The sequence below is a fragment of the Cinclus cinclus genome, chromosome 3, assembly GCF_963662255.1.
Source record: "Cinclus cinclus chromosome 3, bCinCin1.1, whole genome shotgun sequence".
Lineage (NCBI taxonomy): Eukaryota > Metazoa > Chordata > Aves > Passeriformes > Cinclidae > Cinclus > Cinclus cinclus.
In genome coordinates this window covers 15,257,137-15,279,406 of record NC_085048.1, presented here as the reverse complement: position 1 = coordinate 15,279,406, position 22,270 = coordinate 15,257,137, and the positions used below count along the sequence as shown (strand labels likewise).

At 38.1% G+C, this 22,270-nt stretch overlaps 1 protein-coding gene across 1 annotated transcript in view; it reads left to right on the top strand.

The window, feature by feature from the left end:
- Positions 1 to 22,270, top strand: part of ASAP2 (ArfGAP with SH3 domain, ankyrin repeat and PH domain 2) — an 88,714-nt gene that overhangs the window by 39,896 nt on the left and 26,548 nt on the right. Inside the window, exons 7-12 of the mRNA XM_062488501.1 lie at positions 9,013 to 9,142; positions 11,255 to 11,340; positions 12,709 to 12,784; positions 13,276 to 13,362; positions 18,631 to 18,734; positions 18,848 to 18,917. Of these exons, the coding sequence (XP_062344485.1) occupies positions 9,013 to 9,142; positions 11,255 to 11,340; positions 12,709 to 12,784; positions 13,276 to 13,362; positions 18,631 to 18,734; positions 18,848 to 18,917 (553 nt within the window). The remainder of the gene's footprint in view (positions 1 to 9,012; positions 9,143 to 11,254; positions 11,341 to 12,708; positions 12,785 to 13,275; positions 13,363 to 18,630; positions 18,735 to 18,847; positions 18,918 to 22,270) is intronic.

Genomic DNA, 22,270 nt, shown 5'->3' with positions numbered 1-22,270 from the left:
CATGAACCATTTTTTTTTATGCATTTCTAAGTGGTGAGCTGGTACAATTACTGAGTGTTTTATTTTTTTAAAGTGGTTAGGTGAAAGCTCCACATCAATATTTCGAAGTTTTAAGGTCTTAGTCCAGCCTGTTGGACTTCTTGACTTTGATCAAGACCAAAGGATCATCTGCTTGAGGCTCAGGATAGGGAGCCTGGGAATTCTGTGTGCAAGAAAATTATTTAAAACAATGGGCTGCTCTTTTTTGCCTTTTTTTGTAGGTTGTTCTGCAACAGCAGAAATTACTTTTAATGGCATAAGGTTGGCAGTCAGGGGGTATTGTTTTTCGGTGCAAGCTGTGCTTATACCAAGGAGTGCAGGAGTTTTCCATGATTTTGTTGAGTTAAATTCAGTCTTGGAAGTTCCATGAGACTCCTGCCCCTGCAGCAGGACTGGGGTTTGTCAGACCTCTTGTGCATAAGATCAGTTCCCAGATAAATTGAGATGTTATGAGCTGCCATTATGGAGCACTTGTCTTCAAAAACCAGAGATGGGAAGTTTAATGATGTGATCAGATCTAGCCAGTGTACATTTAGGAGGGGTAGATTGTGTTTGACCAATCTGCTCTCCTTTTAAGATCAGGTGACCTGCCTGGTGGATGTAGGAAAGGCTGTGCATGTTGTCTATCTGGACTTCAGCAAGGCCTTTGACACTGTCTCCCACAGCATACTCCTGGAAAAGCGGGCTTGGACAGGAACACTCCTCGCTAGGTTAAGAACTGGCTGGATGGCCAGGCCCAGAGAGTGGTGGTGAACGGTACTGCATCCAGCTGGGGATCAGTGGTGTTCCCTAGGGATCTGTGCTGGGGCCAGACCTGTTCAATATTTTTTTTTAATTGATGACATGGATGAGGGTATTGAGTCTTTCATTAGTAAATTTGCAGACATGAGTAAGCTGGGAGCTTGTGTCAATCTACTGGCAGGGAGGAGGGCTCTTCAGAGAGACTTTGAATGTTTGGTTGGATGGGCAGAGTCCAATAAGATGAAGTTTAACAAGTCCAAGTGCTGAGTCCTGCATTTTGGCCACAATAACCCCCTGCAACGTTATAGGCTGGGAATGGTGTGGCTGGACAGTGCCCAGGCAGAAAGGGACCTGGGGGTACTGGTTGACAGCCAACTGAACATGAGCCAGCAGTGTGCCCTGGTGGCCAAGAAGGCCAATGGCATCCTGGCCTAGATCAGGAATAGTGTGGCCAGCAGGAGCAGGGAGGTCATTCTTCCCCTGTACTCAGCACTGGTGAGGTCACACCTTGAGTGCTGTGTCCAGTTCTGTCTCCTCAGTTTAGGAAGGATGTTGAGATGCTTGAGTGTGTCCAGAGGAGGCAACAATGCTGGTGAGGGGCTTGGAACACAAACCCTGTGAGGAACTGAGGGAGTTTGGGTTGTTTATTCTGGAGAAAAGGAGACTCAGGGCTGACCTTATCACTCTCTACAACTTCCTGAAAGTTGGTTTCAGTCAGGTGGGGTTGGTCTCTTTCTCCAGGCAGCTACTGACAGAATGAGAGGACACAGTCTTAAGCAGTGCCAAGGTAAATACAGGTTGGATATTAGGAAAAAGTTTTTTTATAGAGTGATAGAAGTACTGGAATGGTCTGCCGGGGGAGGTGGTGGAGTCACCATCCATGGATATGTTTAAAAAAAGACTGGATGTGGCACTCGGTGCCATGTTTTAGTTGAGTGTTAGGGCATGATCTTGAAGGTCTCTTCCAACCTAGTGATTCTGTGATTTATAATTTAGGATGACAATATTAATTTGAGCTTGAATCTGTTCAGGTCATCTTTTTCCTCATACTAATTTTTGGACATAGGAAAACAGTGAGGTTTTTCTGGGTTGCTATTATACATGCTGCTGAGGTTTCTTAAGAAAATAACTCTCTTCATTCTGTGGCAGTCCCAAATGGATCTAAATTTCCTTATAGCTGTGTGTTTTGGCCATCTGTAGAAGTGGGTGGATGCAGAGTCACCTCAAGAATTCTTAATGGTGATTTTTGGGGGTTTTGTTGTGGTATCTTCATGCTCTCTGCTTTAATAAAAAGGACAAAGGAACCAGGAAAGATAACCTACAGCTTGAATGGCCAGAGTAGAATGGGGAATGTAGGTGCCAATAGCCAGAGGTTTACTCAGTCTTCTTCAATCTGTTACGTTTGATAACTCCTTGTTTGGGTTGTGCCTGAAACCAATTCTAGGTGGGTGCTTAGTGAGCTGTCTTTTCCAGTGATATTTCTGCAAATATGTGAATAATTATTTTTAAAATTCTCCCTCTTTTTTGTTGGTTTTTTTTCCCCATTATTTTACTTTTCCCTTTGGGCTAACAAACTATTCAAGACTGCTAGGCTGCTCTTTTTCTGTGCATATGTATCATATGCTTAACATCATATTGTTCATCTGCATTTCCTAATCACAAGTACAGAGCTGTGAAGCTACATGCCAGATAATGAAGTAATAGTTTTGTAGTCTGTTGGGAAGTGACAGTTTTCATACTGATTGCTGTCTTTATAAGGAAAAAATTTAAGTTTGTCACACTATCTCATCTCTCTTACTTGCACCTTTGTGATGACCTCTTGGGTGCAAATATACTCAGGCGTGACCTATTTGAAGAGAAAGAAAGTTAATTTAAAAATGGCATCTGCTTTGCTTTATTCCCATAACATTCTTTGAGCTGCTGCTTCAACCTCTATATGTAATTAAATGCATTTTAAAATTCCTATGTATCTAGTTCTTGTTTGGGAGAGGGATGTTATAATCCATTCTGATGCTCTTGGATCGCCATCCATCATTGTTGATTACTATGCACCTCCTTTGCCCTGTAGCTGCCTAACTTCTCAGTGTATTTTCCTCAAGATCACTTTAACTGAAGTAACTGAGGGAAGCTGGATCCCTATTTCTCTGTACCCTGGGGTTGCTCTTGAGTAAGGTAGTATGAGGAGCAAGTAATCTATAGCTTTATGCAAACCTACTTCAGTCAAAAATTGGGACTATCCTGAGGTGACATTCAGGAATAATTTATTTTTTCTCACCATCAATCATTAACATGACTCAGTTGAAGCTATAAAGATTTTAAAATGTTATGAAAGCTTTAAAGCAGTGCATTTCTCATGGGACCTCAGTTACAGTTGTTGTTTCCCACGTAAGAGCTGGGAGATGTCGCCGGCCACCACAGCAGGACTGGTCTGTGTCCTTTGGGAGACCTGTTTCATACTTGGCTCCTTTTGTTACAAGGCAGTGGCTTTCCCCTGTGTACTTAAACACTAATGGCAAGCATGCTGGGGGACCATATGGGGAAGAAGTACACATGTCATAAAAACTGCTCATTCTCTCAGCAGACAGATCAGATTCAGCAAGGCACTGAGCCAGATATCACCCACATGCTTCAGTTTGATCAGTCCTGTTGTGGTAGATTCCAAGGTAAAGGCTTTGTATCAATTTTACACAGGAAATAAGAGCAGAAACTTACTGAAGCATATTATTCAGGGGTTTTTTTTGGTTTTTTTGGTTTGTTTTTTTGTTTTTTTTTTTTGGTTTTTTTTGGTTTTTTTAGCTGAATACGTCTGTATTCTGGACATAGAGTTGCCTTATTTTGGGGCCTGTAAATGCCTATTATCTTCAGAAGTCTTCTTTAACAAGTGTGTTAATGCTATGAGATGTAAAGGTTTAATGGAAACTAATGAGCTATTTCTGGGAAGGCTGATTACCTCTCCTGCTTTGCCATTCTCCCTTTAAAGACTGGGCATGAGGTCTCTTGCACAACTGAGTGAAGAGAACAAATTGCTTGAATGTGCTTATGGCATTTCAAGATTCAGGCATTAGCAATACATTACTGTGAAGACACGCAAGTGCTCATACCTAGAAATAACTATAATTGATTTGTTTCTGAACTATTTGAAGTCAATGGAAAAATTAACTATTATTTAAGTGATACTATTTCCAGTTTGGTAAACTTGTGTTTTACACAATATGAAACAATTTTATCTGAAAATTCTGAAAACATTTCTCAATTTACTTCTTCAGAGCTTTAACTTGACTCAGTAGACCATTGATATTCATAGCTCCTAGGTATTTCTGCCATGCTTCTGTTTTTTAATGCAAGTACATAAGACAAAGTGGAGGTCACAGTGTGTAAATAGTGATATAGAATTAAAGTGCTAAACAAGGTTGCTTAATTATAGAATCATAGAATAGAATAATACAATCATATAAGTTTGAAAATACCTTTAAGATGATCAAGTTAAACTGTAAATCTAAGGCTGCCAAGTCCATATCTAAAGCATGTCCCTTAAGTGTTACAACTACACATCTAAATACCTGCAGGGATAGCGACTCAACCACTCCCCTGGACAGCCTGTTCCAATGCCTGAAAACCCTTTCCAGAAGAATTTGTTTTCTAATATCCAATCAAAACTTCCCCTGGTATAACTTGAGGCAGTTTATTTTTGTCCTATTGCTTGTTACCTGTGAGAAGAAACTGAAATTCCACTGCTAAAACCTCCTTTCAGGTAGGTGTAAAGAGTGATAAGGTACCCCCAGGCCTCATTTTCAACAGCTTAAGGAATCCCAGCTCCCTCAGCCACTTCTAATCAGACTTGTGCTCCAGACCCTTTACCAGTTCTGCTGCTCTTTTCTGGACTTGCTCCAGCACCTCGATGTCTTTGAGGGACACAGCCCTCAAGGTGTGGCCTCACTGGTGCAGAGTACAAGGAGGTGATCACTGCCCTGGTCCTGTTAATCACACTTTTGCTGATACAGGCCAGAATGCCATTTGCCTTCTTGGCCACCTGGGCACACACTGGCTCATGTTCAGCTGGCTTCTGACCAGGAGCTCCAGACTCTTTTCTAATGAGCAGCTATCCAGCCACTCTGCCCCCTGCCTGTAGCGCTGTCTGGGGTTGTTGTGATCCATGTGCAAGACTTGGCACGTGGTCTTATTGAACTTCATATCGTTGGCCTTTCCCTGTTGATCCAGCCTGTCCAGATCCCTCAGATCTGGACAGAGTCTTCCTGCCCTCTAGCAGATCCACATCCCCCCAGCTTAGTGTCATCTGAAGACTTACTGGGAATGCACTCAATCCCCTTTTCCAGGTGATTCATAGAGATATTAACCAGGACTAGCCCCAACACCGAGCCTGGGGAATACCACTAGTGACCAGTCACCAGCTGGAGTAATTCCATTTACCACCATGCTCTGGGCCTGGCTCTCCAGGCAGTTTTTTTGCCCAGTGAACAGTGCACTTGTTGAAGCCATGAGCAACCAGTTTCTCCAGGAGAATCCTCTGGGAAACAGTGTCAAGGGCTTTACTGAAGTTCAGGTAACCACATCCACAATATACTGTTTCAAGTCTAAGATTTCATATTAAGTATTTTTATTTTGAAAGAGATTACCTACAAATTAAATGGAAAAATCTTTGAATGAATCTGCAGATGGATGAAATGATGAAAATATCTGAGCACAGTTCACTCCTTCTGCCCTCTTCCCCTTTATCATTCAGAGCAGGATATATGGAAGGGAAAACCTTTCCAGCATTTCCAATAGGAAAAGGTGACTTTTCATTGAGGACTTGAGTGATAGGAGAGACATGCTTTACTGTGAGCATTGGCAGGCAGTAGGCTGATATAGAATGGAGGCTCTTTCACCAAAAAGTTACTGGGCCAGAGCCTGGAGAGTCAGGCTGAAAAGGGAGACTAGACAAAGAAAGGATATTTGAAATGAAAATGTCTGGTATTATTTTGTCAAAGAAAATAACCTTCAGAAGCACTTCTTTTTTCCAGAGTGCTACCAATTCAAGTGTGCTACTTCCAGGTGCTATTCTCAGTCTGTGCACCTTCTCATGCATGTAGCCAGGCTCAACCTGGCTTATTGCTCTATGGAGAAGGAATGGAAGAATGACAGAGTTGCTTCCCAGCCAGTCAGTTCACTACTGCTGTATGTACACAGGGTACTCTGATTGTTTACCCTTATTGACTGGCAGAAAATAAATACAAGTCATCGGTACTTATTTATACCATGATCTGTATGACAAAATTGATTTATTTGAAATCAAAATTGTAATTTATACTGAAAGATGGTTGCTTTTCAAATTGAAGTGGCAAAAATAGTCTTCTATTGGAAACTGAATGGGTGAGACCATTTACTTTGTATCTCTTTGACTTTACTGTTGTAATTCTTTATTCTGTATTTCAGCTTTGCTTGTCTGTTACACACATCTGAACTCACTGTATATTAGTTATGTGCAGCTGTGTTATAAATGGGCTGACATGTACTCACATTTTAATATTAGTCAGCAAAGTCTGTATATATAATATGTGCTGCATGAGCTCCAAGAATAGCAGCATTACAAAACATTTGCTGTTTCTTACTGCTTCTAGGGTATTTTTTAGAGTTTTCACAATTTTCTTATTAATTTGGCTTAATTGATCTGCCTGGTAAACCTGAACACCCTGTGACATTTGGAAATTCCTTAGGGTAGTGTTACAGGACTGTTTTTGCCAAGAGGATTTGGTTAATGTCACAATAGACTGACACTTGAAGCTGAGTTGATCCTTGCATTTGGATTGGACCCTCAGCCAGCCCTTAGCACTCAGATTTGCCTGCAAAGTGGCTGTGAGGGGTTTCTTAGTTTCCCTAGAAACAAAGTGTCCTGTAGTATCAGTCATATAGGAGGTAGCATAATATTGTGGCAAAACAACAAGGTAAATTCTGAATTAGAAACATGAAGATGTAATTAGATATTAAAAACATAAATAATGGGGAAATGCACCAGGCATGTATCTCTGATACTTGTCACTGACAGATTATTTGGGGGTTTTGGTAAAGTATCTTTCGGAGTTTTTGCAAACAGGTAGCCTGAAGCTCCACCAAATAGCTTCAAGGATATCTTTCTCTGAATTGCTTGATAGAGGTCAGTATATCTTCATCTTGGTTTAACTGGGTTTTTTTTTTGCCTGTGGGGTATGATTTATCCTTTAAAGAGCAGAAAGCACTCTTTCACCAAAATCTGGCTTTCTTTAGGAGGAATACAATGTTTGCTGTGATACTGTGCATAATGTTTGACTCCTTGTTCACTGTCTTTTGGTTTAACTAGCATTGAGAGGTGCCTTATAACATGCTAAACTCCTAAGATCTTGGAGGTGGTTTCATTCTCTAATGCTTGAGTATTGTTCTCTGTAAAAACTGAAAATACTATACAATAGTAATTGGTAGTTATTAGCCTTCTCACACCTGGACATATGTTAGTGAGTTCTCTGGCCTCAAGAACTGTTAGGTTAATTTGGAAGTTGAGAGAACTGAAACATCCTGGATCTTTCCTCTGAGGTTTGACTGTTTTAGAACTATCAAGTATGATATAATGTAAACTCCTCCAGAGTGTGTGCTAGAAAGGAGCTACATATTCATCATTTTCTGTGAATCTTTTTTGTTATGGTTTATTTTTCTTGTTCAGGATTGTCCAGTTAATTCTTGTTTCTGGACTCTTGTTTTCTGTGGCTTCAAAACAGCATAATTGGCAGTAATTGGGTAAGAGTGCTGACTTACTCTTCATGAAAGGAGAACATTCTGGAATTGAGTTTTAATTCAGGCAACTGGAGGTTTTCAGAATATTTATTTCAAAGGAGAGGAGCTTCCTTCCAAACGTCTGCTTCTGGCAGGACGTAAGGAGCACAGTGCTGGCTGGATGTGCTGGCTGCTGGAATACTGCACAGGACTGGCTCTGCTGTGCCTGCCGGTGCTGAGAGCACAGTAGGGCTTTTTGAATTGCTGCTCAAAATGCTTCCCAGTGGGAATGTTGAAGGGAAGGATTAATGGAATTAATTCTTGTTTTCCCTTGCTGCTTGAGGTGTAATAGGAGGCAGATCCTCATTTTTGAAAAGTGTAAGTACAGAATATTTTGTTGACTGGAAGTCCTTCGGCCTTCTAGACATTTTCCCATAAGCTGTTAGGGTAATGTTAACATCAGGTTAAGAGAGTACTTGAGACATATTATCTTTTCAGAAAGAAAGCTAAGAGACACTTGACTACCCAAGAGGAGGTAGGACAGTTGTGTGTGTTATTTGTTCCTCTGATCTCCTTCCTGTATTCCTGTGTAATGCTTCCTCTTGTTCAAAAGCAGTATAGCATTTCCTCAGGAAGCTCTTTTCAGAATTTTGAGGTTCTAAACAGTATGAGTGGCACACTAAAAGTCTTCAAAAAGTAAACACTCTCATGTATTTTCTTTCTTTAATATATATATATATTTTTTAATATTATACTTGTCTAACTGGGTTGTCAAATTATGCTGCTGCATTTAGGAATAATAAGGAGAACAGCTTTAACAAATACAGAAGTGAGTTTATGGGAATATGCCAGACATTGGTTATTCATTTATATTCTGCAGGAGAACCTGTTTTATTCAGAGCTCTTGGAAAATGTTCATGGAAACTTTTAGGGAATTAGGACAGCTGGTCTAGCAGACTTTGAAGTCTGCAACACAGCCGGCTGGTCGACATTCCCAGTGCCAACTGGCTCAGCAGCAAGTAGAGAGAGAGAGCAACTGTGATTTTGGCTTAGGCAGCCCTGTATATATAGAAGATGACTTGATGACAGGCAAGACTCAATAAATCTGGTGACATAATTGAACTTTGTTAACCAGTGTTTGCTCTGTTGGGATTAAACATCCCCCTATGTTTTCAACTAAAACTCGTTATTTTTTCCTGTATTTTCTTTCTTTGGAGCAAGAACTTAGTACATTCTTCTCATTGACTGTCTTCTTTTGGAATATCTGTCAGAACATTAGTTTAACTGATGATTAATTAGATTTCAGCTACTATATGTCATTGCTGATCTTTAGTCATTGTCAAATTTCAACTGAAGTGTCATCTGGAAGTAAGTCATATGCAAAGCTACAGGAGTTTGGCTCCGCATCTGTCAGGAGAATTTGTGAATAATCTGATTTCCTGAGAGGCTGTGGACTTCTAATTTCATTGTCTGATTCTTTTTGCCTTATAGTACAAAAATAGAGAAGGAGAAAAAAGAGCATGCTAAGCTGCACGGAATGATTCGTACAGAAATAAGTGGAGCTGAAATTGCAGAAGAGATGGAGAAAGAAAGAAGGTTCTTCCAGTTACAGATGTGTGAGGTAAGATTCACTGTGCAACTATTATTGTTCTGCTGCTGTTTGTATCAAAATTTTGAAAAATGCAGTTGTTTAAGAGTAGCTCTGATATTAAAGGGAAATGCCAAGTTATTTGTTGATTCCATTTGTGAAAACACAGTTTTTTATTGTCCTGGTGGGCAAACTTTGCAGGGAATTTAGATGTTTTCTAATTTCACTTAAGAGGTAAATTAATGCAAATAAAACACTAAGAGATTATAATAAATAAGTCTTTATGCTACTACTTCACTGTAAGTTATTTTAAGACCTTGATCATTCACTGAATTGTTCCCTGTGCTGACAGCTGTTGAGTTATTAGGAGGAGAGGCTCTAGTCTAGCACACTGCTGGGTTGGTGCAGGAAAAAAGTGCTAGGGATGGAATCCAGTTGTCTTTCAAGTCGTTTCAGCATGTTTCTACTTCAAAATCACTGTGATTTCACAGTATGTTAAACCTGATGTGAATATTTTTGGTTCAATTGATTTAAGGATATATCTGGTTCTCTGGTTGGGAATTCAAGTTGCTCTGTTCTTTTTTAGTACACATTAGCCCAAAAATACACCACACATGTTTCCACTGCCTTTCCTGGGATGATGATTGCTAATTTGACTCATATGCCAGCATAGCATAACTGCAGTTGTCCTGAATATTACTTACAGTATCTACATGCACTCGTACATAAGAGAGAATCTTTACATTCCTATGTAGAATCAGACTAAAATGTTCAAAACTGATAAAGGGATTTGAGTAACAAATAAACATATACATGTTGTCAGCTAATTGCCCATCTGTATCCTTCCTAAGAAACAGCTAGAAACAGATGCTTCTCTGTTGCTGTGTAACAATAAAGGAAGTTGTAGTGATAACGCAGGGTGAAGTCTGTGAAATTGGTCAAATTACCTTAAATGTGGAATACCTGAAGTGTATCCTGTATTTCTTTTGATTTTGTGGAAAAGAAGTTTGTACTTGGTTACCTCACGAATAGTAATGAAAGAGGACTTTGGTTTTGTTTTGATAATAAGTCAGAAGGGTGACGTGTTGAAGTTTTATCGTAAGTACAGACTAGTTCTCTATAAATTATGAAAGAGAACTGAATACCAAATGCCTAGAGTTCCAGTTTACATTAGCAGGAGCTGGAGAGGTGATTGTTGTAACTTAATACTATCCAGTGCATATGTCTACATTTAGGCACATCATTTGTTCACCTGAACCAGCATAAGAAGCTGCAACATTGAAAGTTGGCACTTGGACGCTGCTTTACTTCAGTTGATTTAAAACATTTAGGGTGTACAGTGAGAAGGGGAAACCCAGGTGCATTAGAGCATCATTAAGAGGACATTCACTCCTTTGCTTGGAGGTCACTGGCTAAGCTGCAGTTAAAATCTGTTGACATTTAATGGACAGTTAAAGACTTTGATATTTGATCAATCATACTTCTGCTTGCATGGCTGACATTTTATGCTATGATATTGAGGGGAGGAGCTGCCACTTAATGTGGGCTTTGATTGTGCCTTATGCAAAAGGACAGTAATAACATTTCATTTGCACTTGAAAGTAGATTCTTTGAAAAATCTCTTGCTAAACTGTAATTTGTTACAGTTATCACGTATAAGGATTTGATAAAGAAAACTATAAAATCAACAGGGAGATTTCAAAATTTATTAAAATAATCCCTCACTTTTTTTTTTAAGCAAAGTGCTTTCCTCCTTAAAGATGTCTGTTTAGCAATGAATTTAACAACTAGTGAGATACATTTTTATATGTGCTGTTACGTGTAAGAAAGGGTTCCTAAATGTACTCTACAAACCCTTTCATGCTTTCTTTAACAGAGGCTTTCCTTTGAAGCCCCAAAGGATATTCTAACAATTTGAACAAATCATAGTGAAATGTCCTCACAGAATATGAAAAGTTAGCAGTGATAAGAATTCTTTTTGTGTGATTTAACTCTTGAAGCCCCTTCTTGCTGCATTTTCTTTTAGGTTTTGTAAATCTGCAACTGTTAAAAATTGTTGAAATATAACTGAAAATAAAGTGTTTTTTAAAAAATAACCCTGTAGCAGTAATAAATAATTTGTTTTGTGAATTACTGTTTTAACAGTACCTGCTGAAAGTCAATGAAATCAAGATTAAAAAAGGAGTGGACTTGCTTCAGAACTTGATCAAGTATTTTCATGCTCAGTGCAAGTATGTTTTACTTTTCTTTATCTCCACACTAACTAGAGCAATGACATCATCGTAACACTTTCCTAGAATTTTCGAAAACTTAAGATTTGGCTGTTCTTGCTGATGTCTTTTGACAGATTGCTTTTGTCAGATTAGTCATAGCTTTTGTTACTATATTCTGAAATGTGTAGTGAGGCTGAGCTTGTTACATTGAATATAATTGTATGTTCTAGAGGAATACTGAACAATAATGTGCCGTGTTTATAAATTACGCTCGAAACAGGGCTTTTAGTTTGATGTATTGCTTAGTGGTCCATTAGTTTTGATGGACTTCTTTGATTGTATCTGACAATGATCTAAATTAATTCTGTGCTCAAGAAAAATAAGTTGCATAAGCAGTGGAATAAAACTATATTGAAAGAGGGACTCTTTTTCTAGTTTATTGGAGAGGACCCAGTAGTAAAACACATAGTTGTCATTAAAATTATGTTCTTTTGTTATGATATTGTACCGAATCTGTCATGTAGCAGTGAAGTCACAAGTATAAACTTGGAAGAGCCACTGCTAACCTGTTGAAATCAGTCAAGTTTTCATCTCAAATACCAGTTTGCATCTATGTATTTTTCTTTAAATAGCTGTGTTGCTTTTAAAATCAGTTTCACTTGTAGTGTGTCGTTAATCTGTACTGTTCATTTAATACAATTTTGTGCAAATTCTGTGTTGTGTTGTCACTTTCATGACTGCTTCCCAGAATGAAAATATTTTATGTTGCGAACAGTGCAACAATACTTAATCAAAAATGCATGTAACTGATTTCTTAAATTTTATTTTTTAAATCTCAAATTATTTTTATAAGAACTGGAATACTTTTCATAGATAGCATGACTCTGCCAATATGAAATGTGTGTACTACAGAAGGATGTAGCATATTCAGCTTGCATACAGACCACAATTAATGCTTGGGAAACAAGGGGGTTTTCCTTTAGTAAAAAGATGGCATCAGACATAAAATTATACAGCTTCAAGAAATCACAATTATTTTATATCTACCAGAATTTTTGCCGTTCTACAAATGAATCTTACTTATTCTGGGCCTTCACAAAGTGTGATGAGAGCTTGTATTTGAGGTGAGAATGAGGAAAATTTATGTGGCAGTGGATTGTGGCAATTCTGAATCTAATTGGGGATTTTGCATGTTAGAAAAAGCTGTGATGGAAATAAAGAGGTGGATCAGCCAAAGATGGATAAAAAAGTGTTTATTGTTTTGGTAATATGACTGTTAAATTTATAGCATGGATAATAATATGCGTGTCTTACTTTGGCAACTTTTTAAGCAGAAAATGCAAAGTAAAGTTTCATAACAGCTTGCTTTTTGCCTTTCTTTTTAAGTTTCTTTCAGGATGGGTTAAAAGCAGTTGAAAGTCTCAAACCTTCAATTGAGATGCTCTCAACAGATCTTTATACGGTGAGTAGCAACCTTTAATGTTTGTGTGGTAAATTTAGGTTTTTACAGTAGAAGCATGATCATTTCGGTTCAGGTTCCCTGGCTACTTTAATAACCAGCATTTAAAGCTTAGAGTAGATTGTTGGCAAAATCTTGTTTTAATATGGCATTCAGAAGCCTTTGTTTCAGTTCAGGACCCCACTGTGTAAAATGTTATGAAAACAGCCTTTGCTCTGAAGTGTTTATAAAATGGAAAATAATATGTGGTTTCAAATGGAACACAAGGAAGCAAAAGCATTGTGAGGCAATTGGAAAGTCTTAACCTAGTAATATCCTAACCATTATCAAATTTTCTGAAGATGAAAGGGAAAAGAAACCGATCACATTATCTTTTTTCTTTGCTTTTGTTCTTGCCTAATGTCTCTCAAATAATGTACCATTTAAACAGCAAATTTGAAAGACCTGTATTAGGAATAAAAGTTATTTTTAATCTGTGTTTTTCTTCATTCAAGATTAAACAAGCACAAGATGAAGAACGAAGACAATTAACGCAGCTCAGAGATATTTTAAAATCAGCACTCCAAGTTGATCAGAAAGAGGTGAGTATATAAGGTGGTTTAACTTTGGAATACCTATTTTAATTACTTGTAATGTTAATATTAAAAAGAAAGTTATTTTAACTTTTATATGACATTTAAATATTTTTGTTCATTCATCTTTGTTTTGATGCTGATATTGAATGTTTCTGACAAAGGCATTTTTTTTTAAAAAATGAATGCCCACTAAAAATATGAGACTTACTGAAAAATAATTTCTTTTTGTTACCAGTATTATAAAATACTTCAGCTGGTGCTCTGTTGCTCAAACTGAGAATGAAAGAACTTGGGCAGTATCAAGAAGACCCTATTCATAGAACCTTATCTCACAATATTATTCCAAACTGTATAATGGTTATGTAAAACTGAACTTCAAATCCCAAAACACCTCTGTCATCATCTGCAAAAATGACAATCAAGTCTGCTACTCAGCTGCAAAATGCAAGTGTTCAGATGTGCAAGAGCTGGGTTAGTTAGGCAATCTAATAAGTATTTTTTGAGTTCCAGTTACAATTACCGTTAGATTTAATGACTTCTGGAGTAGTTTCAGCTCTGATCTGGAAGTATGCATCTTGTGTATAATGTAATCCTAAATACCGGGTCGGCTTTTGTTTCAGATTGCTAGTGCCTCCTCCTCTTATAAATACATGCCAGCCAGCTTCCTTTGTGTGGCTGCTGGGCCATGAGTAAGTGATGAATGAGCCCCGTGCCTCCTTTTCAGATTCTCTTTCTGAGAGGGATCACAATTAAATAGTTTAGTCTACAGAGCTCAGACTTCCTTGATCTTTTCCGGTCTTGCTTTGATCTTCCCATAAAGGTTATGGTGACTCTTAGCTTTTACTGGTCACAGATGATGGTTGTTGAGCAATGTAATCTAGTGAAAGATGTCCTTACCCACAGCCAGGGGTTGGGCTTGATGATCTTTAAAGGCCCCTCCCAACCCAAACCCATGTGATTCTGTTACTTGCTGACAAGCATTTGGGATGGTCTAGAACGCTCTTCACTTTGTTAGCTTGGGAAGTTTGTGATAATGACCATTGTGTACAAAGTCCCATAAGATCATCAGGCACTTCCTTGGATTCTGGCTGGCATTCAGGCCTCACTGATTTGCCAAAAACTTCCAAATTTGAGCTTGGTAGAATAAGAGACCAGGGAACCCTGTGGAAATGGTGACTGCTTTGGGTTAGCCATTGATTGCCTACTCCCAAGAAGGAGTCTTTGCTGTTTCGGGTGTGTTAGCAGGTGTCCTCTTTTAACTGGGTCTGTGCTTAAGAGAACTAGCAGAAGTAGTTGGCTTTCATGGTTGCTGGGAATGTCTATCAGTGATACTGGTATTAAATATATATATGGGAGATGTGACAAGTACACATTTTTTTCACAGACTGAAAAATTAATAATACACATAAATTTATTATTTCTACTGGGTTTGTGACATTTAAAAATACAAGTATAAAAAGTGCTTTATGCTATAGTCATTATATATTAATTTTTGAAATTTAGATATAGATGCTTACCTGCCGAGCATGAGAATTACTATAATTATTTTGAAAGCTTTTTGAAAACATCAATTAATCAGTGGGATGCCAGAGAGTTCTTATATATTTTACTGTACAACCCACTAATATTATTCTTGTTGCACTGTAATTTTCTTTACTATAACTGATTTCTTTTTCCTTCCTGAAATGCATTTACATTTTGTGACCGAAGTCTAGGAGAGTAAGTGTTACTATGTTTTAATGAAAATAGTGGCATGATTTCCATTCAGATTTCAAGAAACTGGATTTTTCCTCTGAGCTTTTGTTTGTTGGCATGAAAAGACTGGTTCTTTCTCCTCTTTAGTGTATTTTATTACTGGAAAAAAAAAAGTAAAAAAAGAAAAGAAATTATAAAACAAAATCAAATTTTTCTTGGGAAAGAACATTGTTGTAAGACAAATCGGTGATTTCCTTTGTACTGTCTTTTGAAAATTAAATCCAGTTCCTTGATTTGATGTTCTTGCAAGATTTTGAAGATACATTTATTTTTAATTAAAATGGAATTCACGTATGAAATGGCAGAACGTTGACAAATATTATTCATGTTCTGTTTAAAAAATTAAACACACACAAGCACTCTTAGTGAACCTTTTTTTGTTGTCCCTGTATGCATAGTTTCTTCCTGCACACAACTTCCTCAAACCTGGTTTGTATTGAAACTTCTTTTTGAAATGTCATTATGTATACCTTCATAATTTTTAATTTTTAAGCTTTTATTTTTCAAAGGTAGAAGTTCTGGAAGTTTCAGAGTCAACCTTAGAGTTATATTGCCTTAACTGTTCTTGTTCCTATGACCTTGGATGCAGTCACTTCCTATGACTGTAGTGTTTAGATTTGTTCCTGCGTCTTTGGTAGAACCTATAATCTATTTAGGCCACTGTGAAATAGGATAAATGTTGTGTTTCTTGGCAAAAATTATGGCAGTTTTGCTATAAGAGAGGCTTCCAGTAGGGGATTCTGATAGATACATCTTTTGGAGACTTTGTGGGGCTATAATAGGGATAGGGATGGGATAGCTAAGGGATAGATCTCTGGAACATCTTCTTGGCAGTGATCCTGCAAGTGTCAGAAAAGCTTAGGCTCTGGGAGAGCTACAGGAGCTTTTATTGGCAGCTTTACACACAGGAGTGATCTCTGCAGTCTAAAAATCCTCCTCCATGGGAGCTGTGGAATGGCTAGCCAAAATTTGTTGTGTATAGGTTAAAGCACCTTGTATGAAAAGTTCTGTTGTGTAGTGGGACTGATAAATAGGATTTTAGCATATCTCTTATCAGTAGTCACAGACCATCTTTAGAGAATATTGTTTTCACATTTCTTTCATTTTTAGTTCTGCTGTTCAGCTTGACTTAGAAGTCAGTGTATCTTTGTAGATTTTGGAAGAAAAAAAATTCAAACCTTTCTGTGGTCAGTGAAGTGATTCACTAAGAACATGCTGCAAATTTTAAATGACTCACCTCTTTTAATATGCCTATCTGCATTTCAAGCTTGATAAAATGGTCAAAGTTCAGTTCCTTAGGCTTGTGTACTTCAGCCTATTCTGATCTTGTATGTTCAAGAAATGCTTAAAATGGCAATACTCTGCATTAGGTGTGTGTTGTATAGCCAGAAATGATCAATTTCCTCCCATAGGAAATGTACATTGTTTCTACTCCTCCAATGAGGCTATTTGGTCTGACCCTGTTATCTGTGATTTGTATCTGTTTTGTGCAGTATGCAAACCAGAAGTAAGGGAAGATCCTTGGAGAGCCTGCTGATAGAAAAGGCATGCTGAAAGGAAGGATGTTAATTGTGGTGGTGATTTGTGGGGTGGTTATGGTCTCATAGGAGCTGGATCAAAATCATGAACTTCTTTTCAGACAGCTGTGGAAAACCATCATTTGTCAATCACGCTGGACAGCCTTGATTTGAACATGACCTGAACTGAGAATTTAAAATGGGCAATGTGTTTGTCCTTAAGATCTTTTAATGAAATAGTATTAAATTTTTAAGATACTGCTTATAGTCATGAATGTGTGGAAATACACGTCAGCTGCTGCAGCTTCCTCTCCTGCTGAAATGAGGCAGGAAACTTTTATTATTGGTTTGCCAGTTTGGCCAAACACAGCAGCTGAGCATAAACAGATGATGGGAGGTAGCTGAAATGAGGCAGAAAATAATGCACAAAAAGTAGCAGCACAGACTAAAGTAATGGGAATGGTGCTATGAGCAGGTGGTGGAGGTTATTAGTAATCTTTACATAATTGAGGATGGGGAGAACTGAAATTAATTTCCTGTCAGGCCTCTAATCTTGGGAATGGAGTTCCTTTACTGACTAATGGGAGGCAGAGATCAAGGCATTGGTAGGGCACAGTAGGCAGTGTCAGATCAGATTTTCTTCAAAAGTCAGTAAATGTATGTGTGCAGCAGTTTTTAATGAGTGACAGGAGTATTTAAAAGATGTTGTTCTGGCTTTATGTTGTGCAGACTTCAAAACCAAATGATTCTATGTAAACAAACTGGAAAGGAACGATAAACAGACTGGTTTAAATCTGAAGAGATGCTTTGTCAGGCACAGACAGCTAAGTGGTGGTTCTGTAGGGCCTTTAAAAGGCTCAGATGATGGTGCAGCTACCTGGTATGGCTTCCTGCATCACTTGCTGAGAGGCAGGAGGAGGGCACAGGCTGCTTCTTTTGAGAAGGAGCACCAAGGAGTGCTTCAGGCTGTGCAGAGCTCAGCTCATGGCTCTCTGGACAACTGAGCTCCAGCAGTGTATTCAGGATGAGTCTGAAATCCTGCATCTTGGAGGAGTGGAGTCCTAAGTGCTCTGAGCAGGGGTGTTGGTGGGAGCTCTGTTCCTACCATCATGTTTAGAATAGCTCATAATCATATAGGTGAGCTGCTTTGTTATACTTACTATACTTGTATTATACTCCATATGTAGCACAAGAGTAATTCTGTCCATACAGCAGTGACAGTAGAAAATAAAAAATTGAAAAATTTAAGTAATAGTCATTGTTGCTGTGTGCATTAAAGGTCCATTCTGTCATGTTACTGCTGTTAATATGGTGCGACACATCAGATTCCTTATTTTCAGGATCTTATTTTTTAAGAAGTTGGAGTCTTGCAGCAGTAGGTCCTGCCTCCGGGTAGTTCTGAGAGCAGTGAGAAGGGTTCAATTAATTCCTGTCTCTTCCTGTCTCAGATTTCTACTTTCTGCCAGATATTTTGCTTTAAGTTATTTTTTTGGAAATGTCTTTTCAATTTTCCTGTATGACTCCTGAACTATGTTTCCAGGAGTATTCTTCTGCTTTTCAGACAATAACTTGGCTCAGTTTCCACAGAGAAAATCACTTCTTCAAATTGATGTATGTAATTATTTTTTCAATGGAAGAGTGCACTAGCAATTGCAAGTAATAGTGGTCATTAATGTTTGTACCTTGCAGTGTTTACATGAGTTGGAAAGGCCACTGCTCAATTAAGTTTTGGGTTAAAACCCCTATATATTAAGGCCAAGAGTAAATCTAAATAAAAACAAGTAAAAAGATTTTAGCAGGTGCTCATAATGAATACTTCTCAAATTTTTTTTGTGCCCTCTGAAAAAAATGAATGGATCTTGTTCTCTCTCATTGAGGAGGAAAGGTGTGCTTCATTAGGCCTGTAGGATTAGAGCAGGAAGGAAAGGCTTTGAAGCTCATTAAGGGGGGTAGTTTCGTTGGAAGTGTGGAATGCATCACAAATTGTTGTTGATTATTTCAGGATTCTCAGATTCGTCAGAGTACAGCTTACAGTTTACATCAGCCTCAGGGAAACAAGGAACATGGCACTGAGCGGAGTGGCAGTCTGTACAAGAAAAGTGATGGGTAAGTACTGCTGGAGTTTGCTGGGAGAAATATTAGGTCCTAAGAGCTCAAGCTGTGTAATACAAAATATATTTAAAACTGTCACTTTTTTTTTTTTTCCTCCTTTAAACTAGAATCAGAAAAGTGTGGCAGAAAAGGAAGTGCTCAGTTAAAAATGGTTTTCTTACAATTTCCCATGGTACAGTAAGTATTTGTTTACAGTATTTTATGTACATGGTTGCTAATACAGAAAGGCAAGCTGTGCTGGTCTAGATTTCTGATTTAGAATTAGCTAGATTCCTGATGCAGTGTTTTGAATGTGAAGGATATATTTTTAAGGCAGCCTTTTAGAAATATATCAAGACATACACGGTATCTAAAAATACAGCTATTTTAATGTTCATGACTGTTAATGGGAAAAAGAGACTTTTTTGATGACTCAGTTCATGTAAATGTTCATGTTTTACCAGGCTATCTAAAAATACGAATTCTAACTTCTTTTTTCCCCGATTTTTAAGATACGAGTTAAGCAACTTGTGTTTGCAAGATAAACTGAGAGCATGCTGAATTGCTTTTCTCCCCCAGATTTGCTGCTCTGTGGTAGTTGGTTAACTCCTTGGGAGTAACTGTAGGGGAAAGTAAAGTCTAAAAACAACTTCTACCATAATGACAGAAAATAGAGTTAAAAATACCTCTCTATTACTGCTACCAGTGTTGGAACACATTAACTATAACTATTAAACATTTGTTAAAATTTAAAAACTTTATGCTTTCGTGGCTGGCACCTTTTGCACTTTGCTTTCAACTTGGTTTTGCTTTTCTGTAACATTTTTTATATTGCTTTCTCAAAACTTTTAAGAAAGTTTCTTGAGGCAAAAAATAACACAGTGACAGAATTTCCCATTCTTGGTCTAATAAACAGTCCTGTTTCTTGGTCCTGTTATGAACTGTTCTGTTCTTCATCCTGTTATGCCTGTTGCTATGACTACAAGTTGACCCTGGCAGCAAAAATGAATCAATCTCTCATTTGTGCATCTACCCATAAGCTGCTGCCTTCAGAGCTGATAATCAGGAATTAAGGAAGAGTGTAAAGTCAGGCCTGCAAAGCAGAGTCATTACTATGACTTTGGAATTGTCCACTTGTTTATGCCTCTTCTCATTTGGATGTGTAGAAGTGTGTCTTTGTTGGAGACAAGTCTGTTGGTGTATTCTATGCTGGTGTCTTTATTCTTGCTGGTGTCTGTTCTCTGTTGGTGTCTCTATGTGCTGTGATTGTGCTTGATGTTGGACATGCTGTACTGGTACCAGTAGGAATGTAGTTGGGGCAGCTCAGAGCTGGCAGAGGCTACAAAATCCACTTAGGGAGCAGAATTTGAAAATTTTCACTTGCAAGTACAGTTACTGAGTCTGTCAAGATACTGTTTTCTTCTCTTTTTATAAGCTGTCTACCAGATGGCCTGACATTTTTAGAAGCAGTAAGTTCCCACTGAAATCAGTGCAGCTGTGGTTGGAAATCAGTTCCTAGGGCAGATACTCAAATGTGAATTTAGATAGGTGCATTTCACAGGTACGGTCTCGATTTTTTTATATTACAAGATTAGAGAAGTCCTTTCTTGTTTTGAAATATATTCCTAAAAGGTATTTTCACTTATTTGCTCACTTCCCCCTTATATAATATTGATGACAGCTCTTCATAAAAAATTTATGAATGTTACACAGACACTCAAACAGGTAGAAGTGATTTTTGTTCATTAAAAATTTTATAGGCTGCTCTGAATATCTTTTGAGAATTTGGAACATGGATTTCTAAGCTTCTCAGGATTGCTATCTCATGATCTCTGAAATATTAGGTGTTGTTCTCTCATCCCATCAGTTCATCACAATCTCAGAAATTCAGTTGTCAGTTTTGCTTTATTTATCAAATACAAATTTGTAAATACTTCTCATTAAGGGCTAAGTAATCCATTCTTCATGGATTTCCCTTCTTTGGTCATGTGGCTTCTCTTTATGAGGGACTACTTTGTCAGTCTCTAGAACAGCTGTCTTCAAGCAATTGTAGGTGCTTAAACTTGCCTGCCAAGTGCTCTCCTGATGGATGGAGAGAATATGTTTGGTTCTCTGTCAGTCACCCAGCTGTGACCCTGTATGTGCCTGCCTGCATTGCCATATGTGCAGAAGTTATCCTTTTAGACAACTAAAAGCTTCAAAGAAATAAACATTCATTCATTTAATGTACATGGATGAAAAATACGGTAGAAGAAGATTGAAACGTAATTAGGAATTCCTAAGTCCCTTCTAGATCAAGAAGTCACAAGGCAAAAAGATTTCAGAGACTCCTCAAAGCTGGATTTGTGTTTAAAGAAGTTTCACTGGTTGTTTGCAAAGAAAATAATGTAAGAGAAACTCCTTATCAAATCTTTTTTGTTGATCTTTCTTTACTGCTGAAAACTTCACCATGATGATTAAAAGGACAACCTGAAGGCAAAACAATCAGATTCCATCTTTTTATTCTGAAGTTGATCACTGATACCCAGAAAATGCATGATGAAATCAGCCAGCCAGTCCGTTAAATGAACATATTTGCATATGCCTTTTGTAAAATCAGATCTATATCTCCCATATTGTGTCAGAAGCCTAACTTTTTGATTCCTACACTTCCGTTTGTTGCTAGAACAGTTTATAAGCCAGTTTTGCTGGATAGAGGGTTGCCATTTCTTCAGGAAGGAACATGAGTTGATGCTCAGGTCTGTGTATGGCATGAAAAGTGGCAACACTTTTCAGGGTGTTGGCATGTTAACTTGGGTGTCCAAAAACTCAGCAGTAGTCTGAAATTTAATTGTCTAATAAGAGACTTGATCAGGAAAGTGAATCTCAGAGGTTTCAAACAAGCAGTATAATAATAGTTACATTTGTTAGTCTTTTCCATGTCTAGTGTCTCCTAATCCTGCCAAGTGTCTGAATCAATGTGGCTGAGGATCTCATACAGCCTTCCTCCCTTTGTCTTTGAGCTTGAAATTCCCCCCAGGCAGCACCTGCCATGTGATGGAAGTGTGTTGTCCACAAGCAATGGGCACAGGCCAGGGAGGATGCTGGAGAAAAACTGTTATTCAGCTGCAGGGTGGAAGCATGAATGAGGTGCTATCAGCCACATGCACAGGGTTTTTTGATACCCTTGTTAATGCTGATTTTAGGTTAGGAGTTCTTCAGATAGAAGCTTAAGAATATGTATGGATTTCAAGGTCAGCATATTGGCCCAGGATATGTTATTGTTGTTGCAGCCATTTCTTTGTATTCTCAGATTGTGATACTGAGTTCTTCTGCTGCATTCTCCTGTCCAGAGGGACCAGTCCTGTGTGCATTGGTTCTTCAGACCTCTCTGAAGCATTTTGCTACATTCATTTACAGCTTCATATTTCATAAATTAGAGAAAATTCATTAGGTCCCAAATGCACTTCAGATCCAAAGTCCTGGGGCGAGGGGATTTTCTCTTAAACATGAATAGCATTTTTACATTCTGATAGAGATGGTGAGAAAGGTATATATGAGTTGCCCAGTGT